At 36.9% G+C, this 23,445-nt stretch overlaps 1 protein-coding gene and 1 long non-coding RNA gene across 6 annotated transcripts in view; one reads left to right on the top strand and one right to left on the bottom strand.

Moving 5' to 3' along the window:
• Positions 1-19,930, top strand: part of LOC105458067 — a 77,509-nt gene extending 57,579 nt beyond the window's left edge. Inside the window, exon 4 of the long non-coding RNA XR_975483.1 lies at positions 19,013-19,930. This is a non-coding gene — a long non-coding RNA (uncharacterized LOC105458067). The remainder of the gene's footprint in view (positions 1-19,012) is intronic.
• A 2,622-nt stretch (positions 19,931-22,552) lies between these two features.
• LOC105458068 (neurotrimin) overlaps positions 22,553-23,445 on the bottom strand; it is a 165,515-nt gene continuing 164,622 nt past the window's right edge. For all 5 annotated transcript variants that reach the window (XM_011703125.1, XM_011703128.1, XM_011703124.1 and 2 more), the window contains exon 11: positions 22,553-22,936. In XM_011703125.1, coding sequence (XP_011701427.1) covers positions 22,791-22,936 — 146 coding nt within the window. In that variant the 3' untranslated portion in view covers positions 22,553-22,790. The remainder of the gene's footprint in view (positions 22,937-23,445) is intronic.

The raw sequence follows: 23,445 nt of genomic DNA, 5'->3' as shown, positions 1-23,445 counted from the left end.
GAGAGGCCGGGAACTTCTGGGAAAGTATTATCCCGGGGGTTTTTCCGTTCGATGCCCGGTCGCACTTTTAAGTCAAAGCGAGCTGTTTCCAACGACGACGGCTATCGTCGCTGACGCCGTCGCCGACGACATCGCCGAAGCCGTCGGGGTCGCCGACGTAGTTGTCTTCGTGTCATCGAGGATCTCATTAAAAGCATAGCGAGCCACTCGATTACTTACTCTTCGCCCTCCCTCTCCCTTTTGCCCTCCCGCACCGTTTCTATCATTCGTTTTCAACGTTTCCACCCTTCTCCAAGCATAAGTATGACGTGCTGAATTAATGAGATGACTCTTTTAAGGAACCTCTCGTCAATGAAGTATTGTTAAAAAAATCACAAGGAAAAGAGATAAACATATTACGGGAAACGAACTAAAACGTATTGAGTGTAAAAATATTTTATGATTTATTTTTTAAGAAGCATAACTTAGTCAAAACGCAATGTCAAATGCATATTAATATTACGAGTAAATCGCGAGAAGTTTAAGTAATTTGAATTTAGATTACTGTAATTGTTTTCGTTGTATGTAAAATTATATATCTCTATAAATAATTCTGTCTAGACATATTTAGACAACATATTTATATCGATTAATGTTAAATGTTGAGTATGCGAGCGAAGATTTTACGCGACTTCGTCAAATGAATATTTCCTTGAGCAAATGGACTCACCAACGTATTATTTCTTCTATACTTTCTCCCTCCGGTATGTTTACGCCCGCTACCCTCTCAGAAAACCTCCGCGCCACGCTTATCCGATAGGGCATTGAAAATAAATTTAGCGGGAAATCGGCGTGTCATGGCGTGACTCGCCGGAGGTGGGACGCGCTCCGAACAGTTTCCTGCGGGGCTAAGTTTGACGTTGAATTGATTGGGCTGCGCTCGTCGGTTTCTATGAGATGGCCAAAGGTTGTGTGGTGGTTCGGGGCGGGTGTGTTGGTGGTAGACGGTGACTGCGACGATGGTGTACCTAGGTCACGCAATAGACTTCCACGTTGGTCTCGCCGCCTACTTCGTCGTTGCTCCCGGCGAAAAGTGAAACGAAGTGCTGTCGAAATCGTGTCGAAAAGTTTTTCCGAAATCCGGCGTATATACGCCGTAGAATCCGTGTACGAATAACGGCGCTTACGTGTTCGATCGGTACCTGACTTCGCACCAGTTTGCAGAGGAGGGAGGGGGTGGGGGGGGGAGGAGAACGATGGAACAAGACCTTTCGTTCTCACTCACACCTACGCCAACCCCGATATCCTCATCTCAGATAAGGAACAAACTTTTACGCGGTGTCGTTGGTTCGCGCCGATTCTTTCTCTCGACTCGGTGCGAGGGAGCTTTTACCATCCGAGAGGGGTGGCCACGTCTTCGACACTATCCCCTTTACCTTACCTCCCAAAAACTAAGTGAGAGGCGGTCGCGTATTCTGCGAAGGGTGCCGTTCGCTTTTTCCGCCAGAAGATTATCGCTGACAATAAAAGTCAGACCGCCGTGATTCCACGTCGATCGGCGGGAAACGCCGCGCGGCGGAGGGGGGAGGGGGTGAGTTGAGTTGCGCCGTCGGGAAAGATACAGAAGGGAAAGGAGAGAAACAATGGGAGTGACGGAAATGTAAGGAACGTGGTGAAGGGGGTTGGGGGTTGGGGGTGGTGGAAAAGAGGAGGTTGAAGCGTAAGGGAGGAGAGAAGGATCGCCTGCCTGCCAGGGTTGTTCGGTGACGACTTTACTCCTTCCATTAATCAACCCTCCCCCGCTTTTGTCGCTTCTACCGTTGCCGGCGCTGTGGCAGAGGATGGTATGGGGTGACTCGCCTTAAGCCACGCTCTGTAGCCACGTTGTTCTATTGCTCTTAACGCTAATGCTACCCACCACCCGTCTACGAAGAAAAAGGAGGAAAGACCCTACTTCGAGGGCATCTATACCTATGGGACCTTACCGGCATAGATCGATTGGTAATTCGCATTGAACTACCCCTTCCAACGGATATTGCGTACTCTCTCGTTCTTCCTCTTCTTTCTTTTTTTTTTGAAAGCTTCCGTTGGATTAGTGGCAATAGATTGAGTGAAAGATTGTGCTTACCAAAGTATATATCCCGTGTTAAAAAGTAATATGTTTGTTATCTTAATAACAACTCGTAGATATTTATATATATAAAATAATAGTCATGTATAATAATAATATTATATTAAACTCTAATGCATTTAAAAGTAACGAAAAAATAGTTTATGACAACTGAACACAAATATAGTTGAATATAATTTGGTAAATGTTTGTGCAATGAAAATAATAGATATATTAAATAAATGCATGAATCATACAGAATGTAGCATTTTTCCCTAGTTATTAATTATGTGATTAGATTTACTTGTCAAATGAACACAAAATCGAATTAATTGCATAATATCTGTTGTTTATGTATAGAGAATAATGAAGTGTTGCAACTATAAAATAATTACTTTTGAACTTGAAGAAATCAGTAAAATAAATCTAGGTTTTACAAAGAGGAATATATGTAACAGCTATATTATTCAAAAGAATTGTTATAAACAGTACAATGTTTTAAATAAAATGTACAAAAACGTCATGTTAATTAGAACCTGACCGAGTTTTCTCTATGATGAAATGCAAGCAGTTTAATTCCCAAGGGGAGGAATATTTTTCGTGAAAGAAACCTATTTATAACAGCGTGGTTTGTGCCGTAAAACCGTAATTCACCGACCTAGCGTAGCAGAGAGGGGAAATCAATCATTCCGGACTGCCTTCTTTTAATGTTAAATCTTTAATTATCTGAAATCTTTTGGAAGTGAAAATTAGCCGGGGATTAAATGGACGATATTACAATCGATATACTTACATCCGAAGCTGTATTATTACTAGGAGGAGAATTAAAGGTGGAATAAATGAAAGTTTGAGCCGCGCGACAACTAAGTCAGGCGGAAAGTTGCTAATAGCGTTCAAGAAAAAGAAATAATTAAGGAGGGAACATAATGAGATTGGGAGGGAGGGAAGGAGGGAGGGAGGAAGAGTGGAGTAGGAAAGCGCGGAGGAGCGCGGGAGTGATAGAGGGAGAGAAGTGGAAATGAGTGAGATAAAGAATGAGGGAGTCGAAAGACGGAAAATGTAGAGGTAAATTTTCTCTGCATTTGTCGTTGCAGAGGTGAGAGAAAAATATTACCCGCGAGATATGAATGTCAGGTAACCATTAACGGCTAATTGCTGAAGTAATGATTTCTTTATAAAGAAAACACACTTGCGCGCGCACTTGAATAAGTAAAATCACGGTGACGCTTTATTATCTAAATAGAAAAAGATTTATACATTTGAACATTTTCAACTTGACAATCTATTTCTGCTATACTGCTTTCTTAATATAATTCTATTGATATAAAATTTTCACATTTTCAAACATATTTTCTTTAATGTATAAAAATTACGTAATATTATGTGCGCGAGCACATAGCGCGATTGAAAAAAAAATATGAATATCTCGCAAAATATTGTATCAACTGTGTTACAAAATACATCAGCGTTTTCCCGTTAATTCTGGTGATATCGTCATAGTCGGATTATCCTCTTCTCATCTATCTCAATCTCCAGCATCTCATTCATTCGCATTACCAAACTTTCGTGAATAATATTTCTTCGTGAATAATATTTCTAGTGGTATTCTCTGTTTCTGCATCTAACGTAAGTTGTGTTTCTCATCTCTGGGTCTCCCCAACTCATCTCTACGAACCTTTACCCATCCCCGTCCCATTACCACTCAAGCTTCTTAGCGCTTTAGAAAATTTTCTTGTGCTTCTTAAACTTTCTACCTGAGCCAATTTGGTACACGTCTGCCTTGTCTTTTGTACATCTCCGCAACTTGTAACGTCTCGTTAGTTGGACATCGCCTGTACCATCGTAATCGCATTCTTAGATGTTCCATATTCTTTTTTCATTTGATGTGTGGACTTATAGTTTCAGTTTTACTCCAAGTTAATAACTTATAATACGTACTTCTTCGTTTAACTCAAACAGAAGAGATTCTTACGTCTAAAAGTGTGCATATGTACTTTTATGAAAACTTATCTTCTGGCAATTATTATATTACCTCGTTTGCATAAGGAACGCTCTCGTAAGTTTTTGCGAAAATTCTTTATTCAACAAACGAGTACGTTTAAAATAAATAACGGTATGAACCTAAATGACATTTTCACTAAAAATAATGAGAACGCGAACAATACTCCTAAGAACCTTAACGTCATTCCTCGAGAGAGTGACGTAAATATTTCTAATGGTACTCTCGACGATCTTAAAAGCGTCTCTTTCCGTCGTACACGGAGAATCGCATAAAATAACAACGCTGTGAATTTCATAACTTATATTTACTCCTTTTAACTTGCTTAAAAGCAATTTTAAAGAAGGATATACTCTATAACAATAAACCCGGAACTTGAAAGCTCTATATTACCTTTTGTACAGCTTTGCATTTATATGAAATTCTCCGTTAAACGTATTTATCTTTATACATGTTAAGGATGTATAAATCGTTTTATTAAAATCTCGGATTAGAAAATAATAAACTCGATTCCTTACACTCAAGTATAAAAAATTATTTGTTGACTCTGATTAATTAGTTTAACATAGATTATTTTATGTAATATCAAACAATCTACAATAAAAGCAACTTTACAATGTCTTTGTGAACACCATTTTGTGAACGCCGAGATCTAGACATATCGCCACGGTCGCCGTGAAGGCTAATGTTTTGATCATCCGATCGGCCGACTGAATTTGTGATCTTTTATACGGTATCTTCAGAGTTTAGCGATGCGGAGCCCTCGCCGCTGGTAGACGAGAACGTCCGAACGTTCTGCAATTCAGGCAAAAATAACGCTGATATCCGATCACAATAGGAGCACAATGGACACCGGGGACGATGACTACCCGGCTCCGGGCACTCAAAGAAATTGGCTGGTGGTTTCCTGACCCCGAACGCTCGGACCTTAACGGATAGTTGGAAACTCCGGGAGCAGGTGGCTTTGGTGTCGTGCCCCCCGAACCAAACCCGAACCGCTTCGGAAACCCCTTCCCGTTTCCTCTCACCTCTGCCCTACCCCGTCTTTGGGGGGGGAGGGGGGGGAGGTAGGGAAGAGCCGGCCCGGCCCGGTCATTCTTTTCGCATCGCATCCGACAACGGAGTTACCGGGTGCTGAGAGTTCTTTTAAATCCCGAATGCTTTTCTCGTCCCTCCTCTCTCACGTGCGCACCACCCGCGCTCCGTGAGCCCGCCTTGATCGTTCGTCGCCGATCACCCTCCCTCGTAACTGATCTCCCACACGGTCGCTAAGTTTTCTCCTGGTATACGTGATCTCGTGGAGTCATCCCGCTATCGGAAAGACGATCGGCCCCGGTTCTCTCAGACAGCGGCTCCTACGGGCGTTTCGTAAGACCAGGGGAGGGGGATGGGGGAGCAGGGGTTTGCCACCTGCAACGGGGACGACCGGCGGGATCGCCGCGATCGATACGCAAGATGTCAATGGATGATTATTGCAGCTGGGCGGCTGCATTTTACATGCAAACGAATATGATTGTAATCCTATATCGCGCTGCTCGCTCACGCAATTAAATAACCATTAATGTGGCCCGCGCGTAGCGTGATTATACATTAAATCACGGTCTGATATTCAGGGCAAATAAATAGTCGCGAATTATGCGACGCGGGAAATCGTAACTGCCCACGCTGAACAAGCTGAGAGAGCATGTACAGCGCTTCCCCGATGCATTCGAGCGTGGCATTGGATTTCACAAAAAATAGAAAGCAGAGCTGTGACGGGCCCGTTGTGCCCCGCGGAGCGCGATTTCACGAGTTCTGAAAAAGAATTATACCACGTCATAAATGGCGATTGTACGCGGAAGAGAATAATTGCTCGACGTGTCCTAGCACACGTATAACTGTATTGTAATTGTTTACTGTACATCAAAGTTTATTGAATTTTCTACACTTTGCAATGTGAAAATATCAGTTTTTAATTAATAAATGTAAAGAGCAATATTGTAACCCATTTTATTGTATCGTTTAATGTAATATTAACTGTATTTCAAATACTTACCAGTTCTTTAGCTGCTTAATTGGAAATATTTCAATTGTACAGATATACTTGAATGAATCAAAAATCTAGAATTGTTTATCGAAAAATATATTCAATAAATTTCGTTGTGTAGAATTTTCGTAAACGCAAATTATAAACGTTTATACATATACGTACATATTTACTTATATTAATTATTAAATATTTTTTATTTTATTCCAAATTTTATATAAAACTATAAAAATACATTAAATATTTTAAACGATGAAAGAAGGTATTTAATGTCGAGAAAATGGATCAGTTAAATATCATGAATATTGAAATTAGAGCTAATATTGAAATTAGAGCTTATGTAGATGTAAAATTATACATATATATTCCTTTATTTTTGCATTTCTCTATTCGTAAATTTTACTTTGACAATATTTCGTTGTTTGTTAAAATTTTATGAATAACTGCTACTAATTAAAATTAATATGTCAATTATTACGTCAAATAAATGCGGATTTTGTCAAATATACTCTCGTCCCGTTTATTTCGACTTCCATTAACGGTACATGTAATTCGCTAATTACAGCCGATTGCATGTTACATATATGTCAATTAGGTATGTCTGTGACTATGTATATATATATTGTATACATGTATATATGTCATAGCAATCGATCGTCAAAGCATTCAACGTATTAAAATTGATCAATCGACCAGTTTATATCTAATTAAAATTTACGTTTCCAAATTAAACTTATCACTGTCGAAACATATCTTAATAATTGTGCTACTAAGTTATTAATATCAATACAATATCACATTAAACTCAAGCAAATTGTAAATATATTAAAAGAGAGTAAATGTATATTACTTCAACTACAAATTTATAATAATATAAAGTGTTTAAAATGTAAGAGATAAATTGAACATTTCATTTTTCTGTGTATTATCTTATGTACTCGTATTTTCAGTTCCATTGCGGTCTGAATATCAATTCAATTCTATTTGTGTTTGAATGTTTGCCGAATGATCATATGAGTAGATACATGTACATATATCAAACGTATATACGTCTAAATGTCATAGAAACTAAAGTTTAAATCAATCGGGGTCGTGTCAAGGAGAGTGCAATCATGAGTTTATAGCTTCTCGATGAAAGTAAATGGTGGAACAAGTCCTGTCCGGCAATGCTGAACGATCAAAGACACGAACTTGACGAACTATTGAGTACGCTTCGACCTGATTAATTCTCTCTGGCACGTGCACGAGCTCCAATTACCACAAAATGTTCTTTGTTCATTATTATTTATAATTTGCTTTAAAAATATTTCAATTGGAATTGTATGAATTAAAGATTTTAAATAAGATTTAAATTGCTATGTTGAGCCAAAAATAATTCTATATTTAAAGCGTTCTATATATTAAGCACTAATTATATATTTTGTCGACATATGTTAAAAGCCATTTTCAGTTATTAAAAAGATAATTTCGTTTTTATATCACGCATTTTGAAGTGTTAAGGGAACCTATTATCGAAGGCTAGGAAAAAGACTGTCTTTGTGTAAATTTTTTTTTGGAAATTATGAGGGCAATTCATTTTGAATTTTATAAACATAACAATACATATTTCAACTATAATAAAAAAATGAGTGCAATTAAAAATAATGAAAATCATAAAAATTATACAAATTCGTACTCGAACTGCATTAATTGAATGAGAAGATATTATCACTTGAACAAGCCATAGTTTGATTGTAGATGAAATCGTGTGAATGCAGAACCCTTAAAGACATCTGCAATCACATGATATTATTTACAATCAAACAATATAAAAGCACAATGAATAGCTACTAATGTAAAATATGAAAAAACAAATTGAGAAACTTCTTGTTAAATCTGTTGTTAAAACACTAGTGAACAAGTCAAATGATAATGCATTAAATGTCTAATAATGCAGTGAAAAAGTTAAATAAAGTTATTCAAAAATTCTATAATTCCATAGCTATTTTCGTTGTACATGTAATTAATAATGTACAGCACACATTCGTTCATCGGTCATTTTAGATTCAATGCAAGTTCGTCGCGTTAAGTGATAAAGGTTTACATTAATCTTTATTAAAATGCACGTTTGTATTCTGCAAAAGATAAATGAGCCATTAAATGGTCGCGATAGAGCAAATTTTCTTACTTCGTCGCGCTAAATGTGGGAGATAAAGGCGGGCTTAAAAATTAAGTCTTAGCCGTTGAGCTCACAGCACTATGTTATCCGCGTAATGAATATATATGCAAGAAATATGCAGCATAGATAACAAGGTAACCTTGCGTAACAAGGTAATCGTTTAACTAAAAAACTCGAAGCTTCCGCTAATAATAAGTCATAACTGCCGGCGCGTACGCTCGCCGCGCGCGTATTCGCGTGTTCATCGAAAGCCCATCCCCTTCCGACTCGGCGATGCACAAGCGGATACACACGTTAGACTTCAACCAGATTTCGGTAGTAAATCTGAGTTTACAAGGGCGAGAGATTCAACGGTGCCCAGGGCCAGCGCAGAAATTTATGTGCAGCCGTTCTCGCCTGTGTGTTATACGGTTATGCAGGTAGGATGCACGGCAGCAACGCTTTTCCTGCATCTAGCATCTCGCGCATGGGTCTTTGTAATGCATCGCGAGAGCGATAGGACGGCATCGTATCTCGATTACCACTCGGAGCGGGGGTGTGCTTTCGCCGGATGCTGCAGCTGATCGACACCTTCGGAACGTTTCACGCGTTCACCGTGCGTGACATCGTTAGAACGAATTTACAGCGCGCTAAGCGCGATTTATGGAAACTGCCAAACTTCGCGATACATTCTCTCGCGAGTTATACGCGAGCTCGCGCGAGAAGAACGACACGGGAATGAGACGTCAAAGTGTGCGGAATAACTCGGAGCATCCGCGTTGCGCCGCCGGCTGCAGCGGTGACGATTACCTACGCGCGCTTTACTGCCGTGTATGCTATTATTATTATCCAGCGTAGTAATAAAGTAGGCTAATTAAAGAAGAAATCTTCGAAATGCAGAGTCATGCGTTCTCACTTCTCTCGTAATAGCACGAAATCACGGTACCATTCTCGTCTAAGATAACAGGGCGCCGAGACCGTTTTGTCAGGATCCTCTTGACGTCGGGAACGTGAGATCGTTATTTCATTATGGTTAATTTGAGACTGAGTGCGCTCATGGGGAGGCCAACGAGATAACAGAGGGATTCCCATCATTAGAGGGACGCATCTAGTGAAGATTAACGAGCTCTTTGCTGCGCAATATCATGTGTGCACCACATGCCAAATATAATATTTATTTATGTTTATGTCTAACGCTCCTCCATGTGATATGACGGATATGCTTTTTAGTGTTTGGTCTTTATCAAAAAAAGAGCCAAGCACTGTTGTCAGCACCGATAACGCATCGCCTACGAATATTTTTTTATAGCATAAATAAACGAGTATTGCAAACTAATTTACCTTTCACTCTCATTTTACTGTGCGGATTTTAAAGGTACGACAAAAATGGCTTACTCTGATTTAAATATATGTACATCATATATCTATATTTTTTTAGTTTAAAAAATTAATTGCCTAAGAAAAAACTAAAATTTATTCTTAAAAATCCTAATAATATAAAAGATCAGAGTAGCAGATAGTCTTCTTTAAACTATAAATTATCACGTATTAATTTCGTAAATGTAAAAAGAAGAATGTAGGTTGCTAGTCGTCGGATTATCGATCCACTGTCATTCCGTTGCGCGCCTGTGAATAAATAGGTAAGTGGAGCTGCAGTATAACATGATTATGTTTTATATAAAAAATTGTAATGTATTGTCACGTTAATTGCAACAATATCTCGTAATTATTTTTTACAGTGACTTATCGCCTACAAATATTTTTTATTGTATGCGCTGTAACTCACGCATCGTAAAATAGAGACACAGAGACAATAGTGCAGAGACAAATATCGAGATGTGAAAAGGAGTTTCCGTGTCTATAATATCGCACGACGTATATGCATAAGTAGAACATAAATATGAATTCATACGTTAGCATCAATATCGAAATTCTATGATTGGGCGAATTTAGCTGGAAAGGGATAGGGTTGTCGACGCAACGCCAATATTGGCTTGGAGGATTGGCTGATCAAGTCGTGTTCCTGCACGGAATCTTGTTTGCTTCACGTAGCTTTTATATTGAATCGCTTGTATTTCGCGAAAATCCCACGTATTGGTTGCTAAATTAGATTAGACAGCATTCGATGGGACAGAATGCGTTTTGTTTCACAAGTTACAAGCTTTCGATCTATTGTCTCACGTCTTCCACAATTGCGTGCAACAAATTTGGATTTGTAGCTTATTTATAATTTTGGAAAAACATCATGTATTTAAAAAACTATTTTGCTACATTAACATTTACTAATAAAAATACTAGTAGTAATATTATCTTTCTATTAACATATTTTTTACGAAATACAAAATTTGAAGAAATTATATTTACGAAAAAATGAAAAAATTTATAAAATAAACTGCAAAATATTAAACGAATCATTTAACTTTAAAATTCCTTTCAAATACAATCTGTCGATCTTATAATAATCGAAGCAGTATGATACGATGTTGATGATAGACCTAAGTAGGGATAGTACTGACATGTCCGCATTAATAGTTACTTAGGTTATATGTACTTCAAATGCTATCTACAATTGCCATAGTTCACAGACTGGATACCAGAATTTCAATCCCTGTCGAGTACCTATATATATGTGTATAACAGTATATCTCAACTTCTTAATAGATTTAGAGGAATGCCAGATAAACTTATTGAATTTATGTAGTACGTCGCATCGCTATTGGCGTTACTATATTATAATTTTTTAAATTACGACAGCATATTGTGGATCGGAAATGACATGTCCCGCGAATCTTATTATTCTTAAATTTATTTAATGTATGCTCTCTCATACTTTTCGGAAACAATATTTAGAGTATTCGCGCCGCGAAAAGAGTGGAAACGTGCAAAAAAAAAAAAAGAAAGAAGAAACAGAGGAAGAAAGGAAAATCGCGGAGGGGCTCGGCCTCGTAAGATTTATGAGGACCGACGAGGTCTTTGCTGTGGACTCCGTGTGTACTTACGACCCTAAGATATTGCGGTCGTTTCCCTTTGGTCAGGCAAGCCGAGAAAGTCAGTGGGCGCACCGTTCGTCCGACTCCTTTTTGCCCCATGAACGATCGGGCCTCCTGTCCCCCTCCGTTTCCCCCATCCCTCCCATCAATTCATTGGATTTTTAGCAGCGAATGGTTATAACCGCCACCATCGCGTGAAATGTGCCCCCACCGAGTTAAAAATTGGCTTCTAATATGATATATGCCGGTCACCATATGGCCGAGAGAGTGCCGCAAAACGGACGATATTTTCAGTTTCTTCGAATAGCGCTTATTTCCACCTTCTCTCGTTTCCTCCAACCTACCACCTCCCTCCCCCCCCCCTTCTACTCCCGCGTTTTCACCTACGTTCATTCCCACTTCCTCTCCTCCATCGCTCTTCTCTCGCAACAGTCTCTCCGTTCTCCCTTGTGCAATCCCTCCCCTTTTTCCGCCGTTCTCTAACGTATTATTGGAAAGCGATAGTATTTTCGTGCCGGCGGTTCTCTTATGGCGCGGTCATATTTCATGACCCTATTCTAGAGAGGCGAGAACACCGGAGCAACGGAGGTGAGGGGCAGCAGACAGGGATAACGGGCGAGAATACGGGTGCATTTAATATGCAATTGCCAAGCGCGCTGGCGGAGGATAAACCAACCTCTTGAAGGATTGGGCGCGAATCAGGGTCACGTGGTACCTACCTCCGAGTCGGGCTTGAGACGAGATCTGGTCCTCGTGCGTGAGCGACGTTCAATCTTCAAGGTCTCTGAAATCTTACAGCGGAATACACTTAAGATAACGTAATACTTGGCTGAATTTGCCCACGAGTTAGACACATCTGTAGGAAAAAAAATTACATAAATTTCTCCTTCGGTGTCTGAATTATAAGTTGTGCAAGCACGCAACAGGGAATTTATTATCTCGCAATATGCACATAATTTTACCTGCGGGATACTTTCCCCGTAGATAATTTGTCATCAGTTTTATCACAAAAGTGAGCGGGGAAAGTTTGAATACGTCTAATCATAAAAATCAATTGATTACATTTTACAGCGACGATTCGTTCGTAAAATCACAGTATTGAAAGTGCGCAACTTTCTAAGTTCTCAGCAAACTAACTACGAAATTATACGAAGTGGAAAGAATCTTGGATCTAATACATATCCAAGAAAGAGGGAAAGGGAGAAATAAGGGGGACGACGGTTCCTTCTTCGTAGTTGCCGACGATTCAGATTAAACGAGGCCGATTAATCGCATCTAATTGCACAACTCCAGACGAGCTATTAATTCCCGTTTGAGAGAGTGGGATTACCAATCGCTAAGTAGATCCAGTCGTCATCTAGTCAGATCTTCCTCTCTATTATACTCTTACATTTAATATATGAAGAATATTATACATCAATGCGATTGACGTAAGCACCATCAATTTGCAGTAATATAAAAATTACGTTTTGATGATATAAAAGTTTGTTCTAATTTTGTTTTGAATAATTATATGACGTAAAAGGAATAAGCTAATTTTCAAAATTTTATTTTGCAAATTTGTAACAAACATAAAAATAAAGAAATATTAAAGAAGAAGAATATTATTCATAATCACATTTCTGCATGTGTGTATAATCCACATTACCGTTACTCTATTTATCTCTCCAAAGCTTCATAAGTTGCGCCCCTGGATTCGCGGCGGTGGGTTCACTAGCTATTTCGCGCTCCCTCTCTCCCCCCTCCCGATACAACTGACAATTGATATTATTCTTATCATAATTTACATTTGGCACTTTTACAGTTTTCTATAATTCTTATACAATTGCAATTTTACACATATGTATATATATATTTTTTTATGCATTATATACAGCTTTAAAATTACAAAGCGCGTGAATATTTTAAATGTCTAGCCACTTTATTAATGAATAATTAGATAAGTTTAAAAATTTCTGCTGGCAGTTCAATTTAATATAATAATTTAATTACTGCTGTAGAAAAATTTTGTATACATGTGATGCAGTTGACAGCGGGCAAAGTAAAACTGCAATAAGGATGAATGGAGATTGGAATACGTAGAGATATCGGAGAAATATAATTTATTTATGATAGTCGCGGTGCGAGTGATAAAAGTCTTAGCAAACGAGACTGAAATTGAGCCAGACATTGTTCTTTATTACGGCGGAGACTCCGTGTTCGAGTGGTTTGCATAATGCATTGCGGTTTGGTGCCGGAATAATTAGAATCTTTATTTTACTTTTTTTTCATTTTATAGAGTTATCGATCACCGCGACAGTAATCTTTTTAAATTACGTAAATCCGGTAGAATTGTATAGAAATTTTTAGAGTACTCTATATCTACATATGGCACAAACAAAATTTCATAATTTAAATAATACAATTATTAGACAGTTTTATGTTGTAATAATTAGAGATTTTATGACATTTTTGTCACTAAAATATATGATATAAGATAAATATAAATTCGCGTCTATTTAAATGTTTAAGAATAATAATCAAAATAATATATTTAATATGTTTAAAAAAAAGTGTTACTGCTTGTAAATATCGTATTGAGACCATAATTTAGAATTTTTATTTTTTTTAATTTTTACTTCAAAAAAATAAATTATATCTGCTTTAATTGAATCACTATTTGTACAAGTTATGAATCAATTGCGCAAACTTATATAGCTATACTATAATCGCTAATTGCTAAAAAAAATTATAAAAACAACAATACACGGTACAGTTCACACACCTGTTCGCTCGATTATACATATTTATACATATTCAAATCTAATTATATAAGTATCATTAAGCACACATATACAAACACACATGCATATTTGGTATAATAAATACTTTGAACTTGATAATACTAATTGCGTTGCATTAGATATTTAAAAATAACATCTATTCATTTTTTATTCAATTTTTTATTTCACACTTTGTGTGGAACAATTACAATTACAGTTAATTAACACATTTATCTTAGATTAAAAATATATTTTATTTATAGATTAACAATTGATCGTTGATCTTTGCATGATTTAAAATACTCGACATTTTGGGTACTTCGGGTAAAAAACATAATATAGGTTTAACTTCTTCAAGTCAAATCCAGATTACAGCGCGATCAATACCTCCCTTGCGTAACGTAATTTATACGATAACGTTCGCAGCTATCTGAAACTTAGCACGGATTCAGAATATCGCGCGCGGAAATAATCTCATCGTAAAGATTGCACAAGGACGGCACGCAGAGTCCTCCGTGTGAAGTGACCTCGTCAGATCGATTCAATTCCAGGCGATGAGCGACGTCGAGGAGAAGAGCGAACAAAACTAGACGAGCTCGCCTGCCGATCTCTTCCATCTCGACGAGAGAGGATCAATGCCGGATAATAGGATTTTTTGACATGCGAGAGACTATTCGGTTCTACTGGATGGGCCTAGGGAAAAAATCGTGCTTATTGCTGACTCCGCGGAAACGACTTACGCATCGCTGCGTGCAAGAATAATGTGACGTGAGCTCCGGTAACGTCAGCTGCTTCGCTTCACTTCATATTTTTCGTTACCATTGGCTCGTTCATATACGTGTTGCACGTGCCTATCTTATTTTCATTTTTTTTTCTTTACGCGTTGCTGCTTTCATCACTTCAACAAATATATTAGAAAAACGTACGGTATTTCATTAAAAAAATAATTAATAATATGCAATAGATACCAGATACAAGCATTATGGAGCAAAATATTTTTACAATTTGTAATTAACGAGAGATTCTCAATATAACAAATGTTTATAACCAAATTTTAGAACAGCAGAACACCTACAAGATTTTGCAGGTAAGAGAGAGACATAGAGTTTTAAATAAACAGCAGAAAATGTTTGTTTCAATCCTTATAACTGCATATGCATATTATATGAATATAACGAAACTGATACATCGATCAAGTTTAATTAAATAGTATTCATTATACCAAATATGCATGTGCGCGTCTGCGTATGTGCTTAAAGCGTATTACATATTTCCATTTTAATTTCTTGCACGTTCAAATAGAAATAAATTTTACCTTGTGTACTTTAGCAATATAAATAACATGATCATATCTAATTATCGCGATATGAATTCTTCTTTTATTACCATTTGATCAAATTATATTATTTTTTATTATATGGGAAGAGAAATTAGTTACAACGACTTAATTTATTTAGTTAGCGTATATTAATAATGAGCCCATAGAATTTTGTTAATAATGAGAATCCAGCGACTGGATTGTTAATAATGAAAAATAGCCAAATTGTTCAAATATTGATTAACGCCATTATTTATCAATATACAAAGTGTCAGCATGAGAAATCTCGATCAAGTTTATAATACTGTTTAATATTTGACGAATAATTATTTAATTACGAGGAGATGCAGCACGCATAATAAAGATTATTCTGATTGTAAATCGAATTTCGACATGACTTGCCGGAAGGAGGAGAGGAAAGTGAGTGGAAGCTGAGAGATAGAATGAGACGCTCTCGTACTCGCGTACATTCTCGTATAAGATCCGAATCGAAGTCTCTCCCACAGGGCTACAGGAGACACTTTCGAGATTACTTTCCTACCTGTCCGAAGCGAATTGATCCAAAAACCATACGGCACTTCCTGTCTGTTGCATTATTTTCGCCGAATATCCAATCGTAGTGAGAGCCGATGAAAAATTGCTTTATGCAATTTTAGAAATTGATTTCGTTAGTCTGTACATATCAATCTTCGACATTTGAGTGAATGTCAGTCACGTTTTTTTAACGTGATATAATCAATAACTTTTAGAAAAAAAACATTTTATTCTTTCAGTGAGATACAGATTGTTTTTTAATAGTTGTTTTTAATTTTAAAATTTTTTATTTTATTATAATTATGTATATTTATTTAATTAATTTGAGTAAAAGATACATTTCTTAATAATTTTTACTTTTTAGAAAATGCTTTTCAAGCAATGCTTTCCATATGATTGAAAGTAAAGGATAATATCATCAATCCTTTACTTTCAATCCGCTGAAATGTAATCTCTATTCACGATTTCTTTTATCTTTAATAGTGTTTAATTACTTTACTCAAACATAAGAAATACGTAAAGAATGTAACAATATTTATGTTTTAATCAAGAAGGCTAAAGATAATGATATTCTTAGGACTAATAATTTTTCGTCTAATGTAGTTTTTCCGAGCGGTTTTTTCTTCCGTACATAACTCAGACGTATAACATCACAAGAATAAGCAAACTTGTAAAACACTCGATCCACTAATTCAATTAAAACTGGACAGAACATCAATTTTGATATTCGGGCTGCCAAGGAGTGTTCTGAACACGTACGTACGACCGGTAATGGCCGCTCGGGGGTGGAGAATAGGAGACTGTACTAACTTCCGCGAGTCGATAATGTCCCATAATTAGTAACTACCAAAATGTCAAGGTAAGGGAGGGATATATATAGAGTTGGACAGCCATCGAGGGATCGCCGTATATCGAGAGGGCAATCATCGTCACATAATCGCCGTCGAATTATTTATTATTGCTATCGTCACCGTTCAGTACAAACTGAACAACTGTAATAAGCATCAAAGTCTCTTAATGTTTCGCCGGTTTAGTGGGCACAGTGTAAATCTATCGTATTATACGTCGCAATTGTCAAACTGTGGATTAGACGATCGCGCTACGAATCGCTTTCCTGACCGCATGGTCCGTCCTGTCGCTACTGTGGCTCATCTAATCCCAAGAAGAGAGCGAGGGAGAGAGCAAGAGAGAGAAAAGGAGAAAAAAAATGAATGGTACAGGAGCTGATTGATCGTTCACCGTGCGTCCGTCTCGATTCGCTGACCCGGCTCTTTTTCCAACTCTCTTTTTTAATCGCTAGTCATTTTCTCGCCGACTGCATCGATATGTACGCGCATGTAACCGCGCGCTTGCCCGCAGCGGCAATCCTCAGTTGAAATACACAGCGGGCCAAATGCCGGATTTGCAAAATCGCATGGGCGTAAATAACCGCGAAATGAAACGCAGAGAACCTGTTTGCCGGAATCCTCCGCTGGGATCGATGCACTTTGTTTTTTGCGGTGTGTCACTCGGGAAGAGCAAAACTTTAAATCACGAAGCACGGGTTATACTTTTCGCGCCGCGTGAATTTTGAACCTGCTGAAATTTTGTTTTCATTAAAGCATAATTTAATTTTCTTAATTCATTTTCTCACGATATTTAATGTAGATGAATACGTAAGGTGCGATACTATCGACACAAATTTTATCGGGAAACAGTTCACTCAAAATTAATCAGAAAATCGATTACTAAAAACAATGCAGTAATTTTGGAACATTCAGAATATCTTTCTCACATATATTCTACCATATATTCATTTAATTCATTAATATATCCCATATTCTAATGTGTACGGTACTCTTAGTTTTACTTGTTAACACCTACGCTTTAATGCAACCATAGCACGGTATGCAACAGCTCGTGACCACTTCGCATTCATTCGGTTTGCCTATCACGTGTGCCGAGCAGTGGGCGTACCTTTGTTCAAAGCAAGGGTATCATTGTCCTTATCAACTAAGCATAACAGAACCCGAGTTGAATTCAGCGTAATTTCGTTACAATGTTTCATTATGCACCTAAAATTTTTCGATAAGGATAAATCTCGTCGATTACAAACAAGGACTGCTTCTAATCTGATGCGATCCTCGAATTTTCATATTATTGTAAGTCAAATTTAAAGATGCATAATTATATATTATATTTATTTTAGACGCGCGTGGATGGCATTTGAGTTCTTTCGAAATTATCTCTAAATAATCCAATCCACATTTAAATTAGCTTCAGATTATTGTCAGTGTGAAATTAATGAAAATCTGATCTTTAATAAGCTGTTCGTTTCTATCAAAATTAAAATTTATTCTTTCTCTTTATTTAACAAGAACAATTGTGATTGTATAACAAAGAACCACAAAAAGACCAGAACAAGTAGTAGAAAGGTTACGAAGAAATATCGGCGAGGCATAGATGTTGTTGTATCTTTTTCATGTCACTATAGAAAAAAGTTTGTGAACAAGGAACCGTGTAGCATTTGTCTCTTAAGTTTGGCAAGAAGATCGATCGCTGCTACCGTTACAGAACGAAAAAGAGGGTTAGAAACTGAAGGAGAGAGAAAAACTGCTATTATAATATTTTATTTCTAACCGTTCACCTCATATTTCAAAAACTAACGAGAACGTTAACATCAACAAATAAATTTAATTGTTAATAAATTAATAAATAACAAATAATAAATTATATTAAACCAGTCATGTGATATAAAATATTTCTAATCGATCTTTACAATGTAACATTAAGTCGTTATAGATTGTGCGAAAATCATTATATTTACGAAAATATTTATATTTACGTATTAGTACATTTATACAAGCAAGCGCAATAATTTTAATTAAAATCCCAATGAATACGTTCGTATTTAACGACATATAAGCGATTAAAGTTACCAATAAAGTTACCGTCTCTAATTACTGCGGCAATATTTACCTCTTCAGTTAAAACTAGAGACTAAAAGTTGTTACCATACAATCATTTACATAGAAAATATACACAACATTAAATACTTAACATTCGTGCATATATGTGTGTATAATAGATATGATAGATATATAATAGATGTATTTATGATAGGACATTTAATACATTCGTGTATTAATTATGTAATACAAAACTTAATATGTTACAGGTGGTGACTTCAAAGAGAAGCGCTGGAATGATTTCCTTTTCAATTTCACGCAACATACGGTATTATCCGGTATCAATGTATAGCAAAGCTCTTTTAACAATGGATGCACGAATAATTTTTTAATTCAGTACATTGTCTACATCTGTGAATCAATGCAAAGCAAGAGTTACACGTTTAATGATAATTTAATTTAATTTGCATACGTCATACGTTGTACGCAATAATCATATAGTTAATTAATTATACCTTTTAATGAAAATCGAAATATAAATACAAAATTATTTCTAGTATCACTAATACATTAAACAAAATTTTACACATGCAAACGTATACATACCTGTCTACTTCAGCACATATTTCAAAAATTATTTTAAAACTTTTTGACATGATATACAAATTATTTAATTTTTCACAAAAAGATATTGATTGCATAGCTTTCGAACTCGTATATTTATCAAATCGCAAAAATTGCAATACAACAGATATATGCAGTATATATATATATATAAATTCATGTTACAAAAATTCTATAACATTAATTTTCATAATTCTACACGCGCTCGTAGAATTATCTATAAAGACTGTAATATTACAGCATGCAAATATTCTTCTTTCGAAGAAAGTACGAAACGTATTTCATTTGATTTTATGAAATATGTCCCATATGATATTACTCTCAGCTAAAATAAACAGATATTATTTGCTGCCGTAATATGCAAAACATGTTTATTATAATATGTCTTTATACGACACGCTAATTTATAATACATCAGTAGGCAAAATTAACAAAATCGTTAAAAATGAAAATTGATAAATGCAATATATTTCCCACAGAAATTTATTATGACATTACTTATTCTCATGTTAAAAACCAAATTAAAATAAAATGTGTAATTTATTATAAATATTATTTTTCAGTAATTAAATAAAATACTCGGTACAAGAGAATTTATTAATCATGCAATGTTAACTATAATTTTAAGATGCGCAACTATAACTTTAATACGTATTATCTATTTAATAAGATAATTATATCTATTTAAATAGATAATTATATTATCTATTTAATTATCTATTAAATATTATTTTAAACTTTAACAGTACTTATATCATTTTCATGATATATTCCAATCTGTTTTCTTCAAAATTACAAAAGATTATTTATAAATCGAATCATATATGTATTAGTTTACACACATGCATAATACATAATTAATGGTACTTACATATCTCTCCATTCTTGCTCTGAAATTTCTCCTTCCTTTCAATCTTTCCATCTCTCTCAAGAAAATACAGGAACATATAATAAAAAATAAAATCTGCAACGTAAATAAAAGTATATTAATAAAAAAATTAGTAATAAAATTATTGCAAAAATACATTGACTATGGGATAATCTGGCTAAATTGAATATCTGGCTTATTGCAAGGATATTTATTAATAAACGATGCGTGGCGTAAGTGGCAGTCATGTACTCGATTTATTAAGATATACAGGCCGACAGTTCCACTATCTATATCTAATTATCTCGGTTCGCGTGTGTCATCCGAGGCGATGCACCCGGTACATAAAAATCGTTTGACATAGTGAAATCGTCGGACATGATACATTAATAACATTATTATAACTTAATTTGAGATATAGCTACGATCGCTGCAGCCTCATTGGTATTCTACTGAACGACGTTATCGTACGAATACCGCCGTATCATCTCAAACAGTATATAATATTCACAACACTCGCCTTCTACACTCGGTTTAACAAGCGCAGCCTCGAGTCATCCTCTCAAAGACGACGATCCAGACTGATCACAGCACAACGTATCTACAATATTTACAGAATTAACAGGGAAAGGCGCATAACATGTCACATCCGTTTCGCCTAAGATCGAACGGCATGATGGCAATTTATGATATGATCAGGTACAACGTAAGAGGAGATTCAAAGTGGTTGAAGCGTCGCAGAGCATTCCCTACGTATGTATATGCCCGTAATAGCCGCACACTCGCGTCACGCGATGGACAAAACGAGAAGTGAAAAATAGGAATTTGCGCGAATATGAGAATCGCCTTTTTCAGAGATGCCAATAAATTTTCGAGAATAGCGATTTGAGAACAAGAGAGAGAGAGTGAGAGTGAGAGAGTTATTTATATATATATATATATATGTACGCCTTTTATATTCATAACATTAATCGTAACAAGAGTAGGTACGCGTTGCACCTTTCCGGATTGTTACATGGTTTCTGATAACCGCGGTCGCGCAACCGCGATAGAGAAACTGGTACTTGGCTCCATCGAAATGTCATAATCGCGCAAAAAGAAGCCACGAAGCTCTCTGCGTCACCGTCGTCGATGATTCGAGGCTACTTGATGTCTAGCGTTAATTCTTTCCCCAGAAACACACATACTCGGGCGCGAGCTTACAGACGTCCGTCGAAACTCCGTTCGCACCACGCAAAACGCAGGAACCCATCATGTAGGACCATGCGCTCGAATTATACTTACACTCCTTATCCAATCAAACAGCTAATTACGAGATTACCGAGCGATGCGTTTCAACGCAACTACGATCCGTACGTATGTGTATATATATATATCTATATATATATATATATATTTGTTTATTTATATCTTTTTACCGTTTTATGCATACGTATATGTATATTTACTGAATACAGTTCCCTTGTCTTTCTCGTGATATGACGGAAACGTAACATTACGCAACACAAAACCGTCAATGAAGAAAGCACGTTAACGTCCCTCGATTTTTTTCCAAAAGGAAACAATTAATTAGCGCCTAATAGTTATTGAACGGTTTAGCGAATTACGGCGAATGTACATGACGTTTCGTTTCGCATGGCGGCGTGGCGTATATCGGAATCCGATGAATATGAGTGAAAAATGTATCGGGAGCAATAGTTACGGAAATAGCGGCGTTTGAAGAATGTTACATTAAATACGCGGCCAATCGTGAATCGAGATATTTTTGGGGGGAGGAGGGTCGCGCGTTACGAGGGAGATGTTTATGGAGGTCGAACGCCGGAACGAATCCGTGCAAGGTTTCACCATTGTGTGATTCCGAATTATCAAGTTTCGCTAAAATCTAACGCTCCGCTTCGAGTAGAATAGAAAAAGAAGAGGCGAACACGACCTCCCGCCGCCGTCGGGGCGGGGCCGTTCTCAGTCCTCGAGATGTCCCGAATTTCCAGCCGAGGAGTTCTCGGTTTCCTCGCCGCGGACTAAGTGTATTCCCAATCCCCGAAGCTATTCAGCGCGGGATCACCTGGTGGAAGGACATCGCGGGTGACGGGTTTCTCTCTCAATGTATGCGCCGCAGCATTTCTCCTTGACGTTTCCGTTCAAGAGAGATCGTCGAGACGGTCGCGGAACGGGAAGCTTGTCCGTATATAAGGGGGTACCGAGTCGCGCGCTATATATTCTCACACTAGCGTCGATCAGTCGAGAAAGCCTAAACGTAACTTCGTACTCACCGCATATATACTTACACGACATATTTTATATATATTTATATATTTTATATAATCATATATATATATATATATATATCTTCTTCGCGCTCTTTTTCTGTCTGTATAAGTTTACTTTTTAGTACGAAAATAATTTCAAGCGCAGCCCGTTTCGTCGCACTCGTCTGTCACTTGCGGCCCGGAGACGGCGTCCCGGGAATCGGTAACCACGCGCGCACCGGCTGTCTCCGGCCCGGTTGCCCACCAATAAACACTAGAACTGGAAGCCCCGTTCCTGCGACGTAAGAATCACCTTCGGATGACCGTTAGCAGCAACGACAGGAGGCTCGAAGAGACAAGGAGGATGAGCGGCAAACGGTGGGACACGCCCGGGCTCTGGACGTCTGGCTCACCCGGTGGCCTCATCGACGCCGGGCCGTAATCCTTACCGTAGTCTGGAAACAGACGAAACTACGCTGCGGTTGTTCCAGTAGAATGGGACAATTATGCGGATGTAATAAAAAGGGGCCATTCTTTTTCGAATATAATTTCTAATTCGTTTGCAAAAAGAAGAGCTACGGGGGGAAAAGAGAAAGTAGAGAGAAACACTGAAATATGAGATACGAGATATTATGTTCTTTTTTTAATCTTGATCGGACTTGGAAACAGTCAGAATACGCACGGTCATAAATCTCTAGATGTTATTTAAGCATTTATAATTAGAAATAATTTTACAAGGAATACAAACGCTGTGAATGTGTATTTTATGTATTTTAATAGTTTATAAATAAATAAATAAATAAATATTTGTGTATATGTCTACATGTATCCGAAAAAGATGTTACACATTCGAACAACTCATATCTCATATTCCTACATTTTCTTCTACTGAATTATAATTGATTTATTCATAATGAGGTCAATAATTCAATAAAGTATAAAAACACGCGAAATGTCTCTAAAG

Source organism: Wasmannia auropunctata, unplaced genomic scaffold (genome assembly GCF_000956235.1).
Source record: "Wasmannia auropunctata unplaced genomic scaffold, wasmannia.A_1.0 LD334721.1, whole genome shotgun sequence".
NCBI lineage: Eukaryota > Metazoa > Arthropoda > Insecta > Hymenoptera > Formicidae > Wasmannia > Wasmannia auropunctata.
Note: the sequence above shows the minus strand (reverse complement) of the source record. Positions and strands in the feature narration are given on the sequence as shown.